Source organism: Austrofundulus limnaeus, unplaced genomic scaffold (genome assembly GCF_001266775.1).
Source record: "Austrofundulus limnaeus strain Quisiro unplaced genomic scaffold, Austrofundulus_limnaeus-1.0 Scaffold484, whole genome shotgun sequence".
Lineage (NCBI taxonomy): Eukaryota > Metazoa > Chordata > Actinopteri > Cyprinodontiformes > Rivulidae > Austrofundulus > Austrofundulus limnaeus.
The window spans coordinates 177,587-178,991 of record NW_013952886.1 but is presented as its reverse complement, the minus strand read 5'-3'; the positions used below and the strand labels follow the sequence as shown (position 1 = coordinate 178,991).

The window sequence follows — 1,405 nt, the reverse complement described above, 5'->3', positions numbered from 1 at the left end:
ACAACATACAGAGCCCTATACAATAAAAGTAGTGATAATTAAACAATATCAAAAACAAAAAGAACACATTCTGCCTCCTATTTCACACAAATATTATTTTGACATCTCTGACTTGCCAAATTTTTAAACCCATTGTATTTTCACTTTCATGGTTTAAACTGCTTGTAATTTTAACTGTCTAAAATGCTCATTGAAATGTTTTTTTTTTTTTACCAGCTTGTACCCAAGATTCTGCTGTTTCTGTAGACACCAAACATGTTTATGTTTAACTAAAAGAACTTAGAGTAATTAAAGTAGAAAACCAGAGGTTTGGGCTGAAGAGATGAATGAACCAATTGGAGGGCCGAACCGCCAGTTGCACAGCCCTGCTGTAACGAGTTGTGTCACTTTCCAACCAGCTGTTCTTTATAAATAAAGTCTGGGTAAGCAGAGGTTTTTTCTGTAACAGTATACATTGATTCCGGTCCATCATCGTAGAACCTGCTCTCTCTCAAAGGTGTTTAAGTTTGTTTAAACTCAGCTGTGTGAATCTTATTTTCTAGAATATCCTCAAGAGAAACTTAACAAAAACAAGGCTGCAGAAAACAAACCAAAAGACCAAGAAACTTCAGGTAAACAGTTTGCAGAAGAGTCAGAGGAGGAGAGGAAACAACTAGTAACACTGGAGAGATCTAAACGTCTAAACCAGGGGTGTCAAACTCCAGTCCTCGAGGGCCGCTATCCTGCATGTTTTAGAGGTTTTCCAGCTCCAACACACCTGATTCAGTGATTGAATTAACTCTTCAAATTGGGCAGAAGCCTGTTAATTACCCAGCGATCAAAATCAGGTGTGTTGGAGCAAGAAAACCTCTAAAACATGCAGGATAGCGGCCCTCGAGGACTGGAGTTTGACACCCCTGGTCTAAACAAAGAAGATGCTGGTGTTTTCATGACTTTTGTTTTCTTCCTGGGCTTTGTGCTTTTTAAACTTCAAACAAAGTAAGCAGCAGTTTGGAATCATGTGAAGTTACTTTACAGTAATAAAAATACATGATATAAAATATTTGACTCAGACAGAACTGATGTCACTTAATAAAACAGTCAAAGAAAAAATCAAAAAGAAATTTATCATTTTTTCTTTTCTGCTCCTCTTCATTTATTGATTTGTTTAATTAATAAACTTTGTTGTTTTTTCTGAATAAATAAAATAAAATGAATAAATAAACGTGTCTGATGGGGTACTGACAGATGTGAAGCTGATCCAGCTGTTCTGACTGAAGATGAACGATCCTCCAAAGTTTACAGGAAGCTGCTGCAGCTCCACGTGTCTCTGCAGGGACTTGATGGAGTTCAGCATCTCCACCTGGCAACACACACACACACACACACACACACACACACACACACACACACACACACACACACA

At 37.7% G+C, this 1,405-nt stretch overlaps 1 protein-coding gene across 1 annotated transcript in view; it reads right to left on the bottom strand.

The window, feature by feature from the left end:
- Positions 1–1,405, bottom strand: part of plekhg4 (pleckstrin homology domain containing, family G (with RhoGef domain) member 4) — a gene marked incomplete in the record, with an annotated part of 75,070 nt that overhangs the window by 21,144 nt on the left and 52,521 nt on the right. Inside the window, 1 exon segment of the mRNA XM_014025558.1 lies at positions 1,226–1,342. Coding sequence (XP_013881012.1) covers positions 1,226–1,342 — 117 coding nt within the window.